General features: G+C 59.0%; 1 protein-coding gene across 1 annotated transcript in view; it reads left to right on the top strand.

Moving 5' to 3' along the window:
• LOC104470629 (diacylglycerol kinase beta-like) overlaps positions 1-5,946 on the top strand; it is a gene marked incomplete at its 3' end in the record, with an annotated part of 8,934 nt that overhangs the window by 251 nt on the left and 2,737 nt on the right. Inside the window, exons 2-10 of the mRNA XM_010085616.1 lie at positions 1-76; positions 204-314; positions 402-475; positions 589-663; positions 753-838; positions 1,028-1,117; positions 1,538-1,698; positions 3,720-3,784; positions 5,271-5,361. The exon at positions 1-76 is cut by the window's left edge and continues 3 nt beyond it. Coding sequence (XP_010083918.1) covers positions 1-76; positions 204-314; positions 402-475; positions 589-663; positions 753-838; positions 1,028-1,117; positions 1,538-1,698; positions 3,720-3,784; positions 5,271-5,361 — 829 coding nt within the window. The remainder of the gene's footprint in view (positions 77-203; positions 315-401; positions 476-588; positions 664-752; positions 839-1,027; positions 1,118-1,537; positions 1,699-3,719; positions 3,785-5,270; positions 5,362-5,946) is intronic.

Here is a 5,946-nt window from a genome sequence, read left to right as displayed (position 1 = left end):
CGTGAAGCCGGAGTGCGACGGGGGCCCGCTGCGGGACCACATCTTGCTGCCTTCCTACATCTGCCCTGTCGTCCTGGTAAGTGTCCCCTCCTTCCCCAGTGGGGACCCGGCTGGGCATCGCTGCCACCAGCTCTGCCTCCCCCAGGGCTGCCGGTGCTGCCTGCTTGGGGCGGCGTGTGCATCCCTGCCTCCGCTCCCCAAAGGACAGGCAGTCCCACTGCCGGCGGTCAGAGAGTGACTCCCCTGCCAGCACCAGCCCCGAGGACAACCAGGGCTTCAAGTTCAACTCCACAGGGGACGGGCAAGGTCTGCAGGTAGGATCCTGCGCTGGGCTGCTGGTGAGCTCTGCCACGGGTGCGCGTTGAGCCCAGGCATCCACAGCCGTGCTTTCTGCCCTCCAGATCAGCCCCCGGCCTGGGACGCATCCCCTCCTGGTGTTTGTGAACCCCAAGAGCGGAGGAAGGCAAGGGGAGAGGTAAGTGGGGTCCTGCCTGGGGAGGGAGAGCATCCCCCCCAGGGCCAGGGGCACCTCTGGCTGCCCCGGCACTGCTCTCCTTCCGAGCATCCCTCACTCCTTTCTTTTTCTAGAGTCCTCCGGAAATTTCACTATCTGCTCAACCCGCGCCAAGTGTACAACCTGGACCGTGGTGGGCCCGCACCGGGGTACAGAGATGCTGCAGCTTGTACCCTGCCCCCCTCCCACTGGCCTCTGCTCTCCCACCTCACCCCTTGTCTCTCCTGGCTTTTTCCAGGCTCAGCTTCTTTCGGGATACTCCGGATTTCCGCGTCCTGGCGTGCGGAGGGGATGGCACGGTGGGCTGGATCCTGGACTGTATAGGTGAGGGAGCACCAGCCGTGCTCCCACAGAGCATCATCCGCCCATGTCCTCAGTGATCTGCTGTGGGGTCCTGATATTCCCTCGGCGAGAGCAGGGCAAAGGGTCCTGTCAACAGCATCGCCCAGGGCTGCCAGGAGCAGGGAATGAGCTCTTCCAGCCCCAAACCTCTTTTCTCCCCTTGAATTCCAGACAAGGCGAACTTGGCAAAACACCCGCCGGTGGCCGTCCTGCCCCTGGGAACAGGCAACGACCTGGCCCGGTGTCTGCGCTGGGGAGGAGGTGAGGTGGGGGGAGCATAGCCCAGGGGGTGGCTGGACCACCGGGACCATCCGGTGTGGCTCAGGGGGTGCTGTCCTGGGGAAGGAGGGCCCACGGGGACTGTCCCATGTGGCTCAGAGAGTGCCATCCTGAGGAAAGAAGGGTCCCTGGGCTCTCGGGATAGGCTCGGGGCTGCATCTCAGCCCTGGTTCTTCCTGATGGTGCCTCTAACCCCTTCCAAAAAAAGCCACTGCTTTCTAAACCCTCATCAGCCAGCTCCTGCCCAACAACCTTTTTTTTATGTGGGAGAGCTGTGCTGTTAGGGAGAACCTTTGTCACCACTGCAAGGATGCGCTGGGCATTTCGCTGGTGCTCCAGCGGCTCTGTTCCCCTTCATCCTCCTTCATCCTCTTCCTCAGCCCACCTCCTTTTTCCCTCCAGGCTATGAAGGAGGCAACCTGATGAAGGTCCTGAAAGACATCGAGCACAGCACAGAGGTGATGCTGGACCGCTGGCATATCGATGTTGTTCCTAGCGACACAGAGGACAACGGAGACCCTGTCCCCTCCACCATCATCAACAACTACTTCTCCATTGGGGTGGTGAGTGCCATGGGGCAGCCTGGAGCACAGCACATAGTCAGGAGGGCTGTCCCCTGGGTCCCCAGCGCAGCCACAGCCTCAAACCCACCCGGATCGGGGGATTCCCCAGGATATTTCGCACTCAGCCAAATGGAAATGCCTTGGCTGCTGGGAAGTGGCTGGAGCGATCCAGCCTGGTGCAGCTCAAGGGATGCCAGACCCCCATGCTTCCCTCCAGCTCTCGTCCTAGACTCAGCCTTTTCCCTCTTCCAAGCTAGTCCCAAGTTAATTTTCAGGTGTCGTGGTTTTACACAAAACAGCCGCTCACTTGCCCTCCCCCCTCCCACTCCCAGTGATGGGGAGAGAATTAAAGGGGTGAAAGGAAAAGAGACTCGTGGGTTGAGATAAGAACAGATGAATAACTAAACTGCAATAGTATTGGAAATAATAATAATAATTATGATAATAATAGTGATATATATAAATATACCAATGAGTGACACACAGTGACACTGCTCACCATCTGATGACCAAGGCTCAGCCTGTTCCCAGCTAACGATCCCGAAGCAGGGAGAGTCCCAAACCGCAATCCCAGAACAGAGACACGAGCCCAAGGGTCTTGAGACTAAGGGGCCGTGAGAGAGGGGTGACTCAGAGGGAGACAACCTGGAGCAGGAGAGAGCCCTTCCAGACAGAGCCTCACCTCTCTCCTGGCCATGCCGGGCATGGGATGGAACAGACCAGTGGCCAGTTTGGGTCTCAGTCCTAAACCTGAGGTCGAATCCTGGGCTGGTCACTGGGGCTGTGCTCCCTCCCAGCTCCTCCTGCCCCTGCAGACACGGGCACAGCAGAGAAGCTGGAAAGTCCTTGACTGTCCTGGCAGCAGCTCTGCCCATCAGTGTGTGATCAGCTTCTGCTCAGCACAAACCCAAACCAGCCTCACACCAGCTGCTGGAAAGCAAGTGAACTGTGTCCCAGCTGACACCAGTACACAAGGAGCAGGGGCTGGTTCCTGGTGATGTTCCTCAGAGACTGTAAAAGCCTTTCTAAGTCTTTGGTGAAACTCTGCATCTGAGCTTTAGTCTCCCAAGCCTGGGACTCTCCCTCCCTGCTCTTCCTTGCTCATGTTCCCAACCTCCCCCCATCTCCTGGCATTCATTTTCTGGTTTTATTGTCCTTTGTAATGACAGTGCCTCAATGCATCAACAGGGATGGAATATCTCTCTCTTCCCACCTGGGAATGTTGCAAGAGCAAGTGTGCAAGGAGCTTAAACAGGGTTCAGGGAAGTTTGGGGTCCTGGGGATGGGTCGAGATCTGTTGGATGCCCCACCTGAAGCTTTGGCCGGGATGGCAGCCATCTGCAATGCCCGGCTTTAGTGCTTGGACCTGCATTCCCCCAAGTTTTCCTATCGCGGTGATTGTAGGGAGCCCTGGGAGGATGGGGGTGGCTTTCCCCAGCCCTAGGAGTGGATCATGGGAGCAGTGGGGCTTTGGGGGAATGGCAAAGTGGAAAGTGCTTCTTTTCCCAGGGTCTTGCAGCTTTTTTCTCCTTTTTTCTCCATGGTGTACCTGATGTGGGTCACCCCTGTGGGATGCTTTTAGTTTCCCATCAGCTCAGGGGATGTGACTACAGGTGGCATTTGGTGACAGCTTCTAAGTCAGGCTTGAACGTCCCCTGACTCCGCAGAGGAGCGGTTGGGATGAGTTTCAGGAGAGCTGCCGCTCTGCCAGGGGAACTGTCGGGGTGCAGGGTCCCACGGTGTCCCTGCTGCCCCACTGGTCACCCTTCCTCCCTCCCTTGGCATCACCTCCATTCAGAGCCCCTGTGACCAGGGCAGGAGGCCAAATGCACTAATTATGTCTTACTTAACGAGCCCGTTCAATGCTTCTGTGAGCAGCCTGGCTGAGGGTGCCTCCATCGCCTCGGCACGGCCCCTGTGCCATGGGGGCGAAGAGCTGAGCCCCCGTATCCTGGCGCGTGCCGGTGGCGTGCAGAGTGGGGTTTCCGTTGCCAACATCTCTGCCCTCCCTCTCCCCCCAGGATGCCTCCATTGCCCACCGCTTCCACGTCATGCGAGAAAAGCACCCTGAGAAATTCAACAGCAGGTAAGGACTGCCCATCGTGCCCCCCACTGCCACGGGGCTGTCTGGCATTCCCAAAAGCTGGGTGCAGGGGGCACCCCGCTGCTGCCATGAACCGTGCAGAGAGGATGTGCTGGAGCCTGTTCCGTTCTCATCCCTCTCCCCATGGGACTGGCAGCAGCCCCGAGGAGGTGGCATGGTGTTGGGCCAACCTTAGGGGACAGGCAGGGGACATGCCAGGGGGCAGGGGCCAGGCACAGCAGGGTGGTCTGGGGTGCTCCTTTGGGTGCCATGTATTGTGGCAGGCTGCTCGAGCTTGGCTGCACACCTGATTACGTTCATTCGTGCTTTATAATTAGCACTGAGTTCCAGGATGGGCAGGAGCAGGGCAGGCAGCAGGTCACAGCTCTGTCCCACTGCGCTTGGGGTGCATGGAAATGGCATGACAGCAGCAGGAGCAGTGGTTTGCAACCCCTGTCCCCATGTTCAGAGATACCTGCTAGAATAAAACCCAAACGGACCAAAGCATCTGGCTCTGCTCTGAAATTCAGCTCCCCCTCGAAGTCTGGCCCAGCTTTGACCCCTGCAGTCGGGGGCCTGGCTGCCTGGCAGGGTGCTGGGGTGGGGGACATCCCCTCCATGGGGTACCCTGTCCCCAGCAGCCCTGTTGAGAGGTGATAGCCCAGCCTGAGCTCTGCTGAGAGCCGGTGGAGGCATCCTCTCCCATGGTGAGCGACCACCCGGCACCCGCGTCCTTCCCCTCCACAGGGTGTCGGAGCCAGCTCTGCCTGAGCCACCCCTGTCCTGCAGCACGGGTCCCTGGGGCTGGGACACCTGCAGTCCCTCCCTATGATGGCTTGTGTCCCCATTGCAATGGCTCGTGTCCCCATCAATGGCTCGTGTCCCCATTGCCATGGCTCATGTCCCCATTGCAATGGCTCGTGTCCCCATTGCGATGCCTCGTGTCCCCATCGTGATGGTTCATGTCCCCATTGCGATGGCTCGTGTCCCCATCACGATGACTCGTGTCCCCATCAATGGTTCACGTCCCTGTTGTGGTGGCTCATGTCCCCATTGCGATTGCTCATGTCCCCATCACGATGGCTTGTGTCCCCACCATGATGGTTCGTGTCCCCTTTGATGGCTTGTGTCCCCATCAATTGCTCATGTCCCCACCACAATGGCTCGTGTCCCCATCAATTGCCTGTGTCCCCATCATGATGGCTTATGTCCCCACCATGATGGCTCATGTCCCCATTGATTGCTTGTGTCCCTGTTGATGGCTCGTGTCCCCACTGATGGCTCGTGTCCCCATCGATTGCTTGTGTCCCCACTGCAAAGGCTCGTGTCCCCATCTATGGCTCGTGTCCCCATCGCGATGGCTCCAGAACGGCTCTGGCAGCCCATCCCACTGCTGGCTGGGCTGGGGGCAGCGGAGACAAGGTGCCACTCCTTAGTGGGATGCTGACACCGCTCCTGAGCAGGATGCCAAGGCGTCTCTGTGCCCCAGGATGAAGAACAAGCTGTGGTACTTTGAATTTGGGACATCGGAGACCTTCGCGGCCACCTGCAAGAAGCTCCATGACCACGTCGAGGTGGAGGTGGGTTTCCCGGGATGGTCCCAGGCTCCAGCCATGGCACAAAGGCTTTTCAGGAGATGTCACCCGTGGGTTCCTTGGGCAGGTCTTTTGGCTGTTCGGGGATGGGGTCCGGGGCAGTGTGGAGCACTGATGGCGGCAGGGGGGCATGGGGGCTGGCAGGACCCATCTTCCACGGCGCGGCGCTTGCTGTGGAGCCGGCCAGCTGCGGGCAGAAGAATAGCCCTGTATTTTCCACCCCTTTCCAGCTGTATTCCAGAGCGTGCCTGGAATATTCTCTCTGTAAACTCTGCGTCTGCTCTCAACCCTCGTTGGATGACATGGAAACAGCCTTTAATTAGAGCAGGGAGGAGGGCCGGCGGTTGCTAAGATCGCTGTGATTTCTCTGCCGGTGCTGGGGGGTTTGGGCCATGCTTTGCTGCAAACTTCCCTCTCCTTAGCTCTGGATAAACGACTCTTTTATAACTTAGGCTTGAGGGCGAGGGGAAAAAACCATCGCTTGCTGCAAAGGGCTGGTTGAGTTGGAGCCTGCAGCGGGCACGGGGTTGCGGGGGATGGGCAGAGAGCAGGCACGGGGGTGCGGTGATG

This window comes from Pterocles gutturalis, unplaced genomic scaffold (genome assembly GCF_000699245.1).
Source record: "Pterocles gutturalis isolate BGI_N339 unplaced genomic scaffold, ASM69924v1 scaffold15480, whole genome shotgun sequence".
Lineage (NCBI taxonomy): Eukaryota > Metazoa > Chordata > Aves > Pterocliformes > Pteroclidae > Pterocles > Pterocles gutturalis.
The sequence above is the reverse complement of the archived record's forward strand: the minus strand, read 5'-3'. Positions and strand labels throughout refer to the sequence as shown.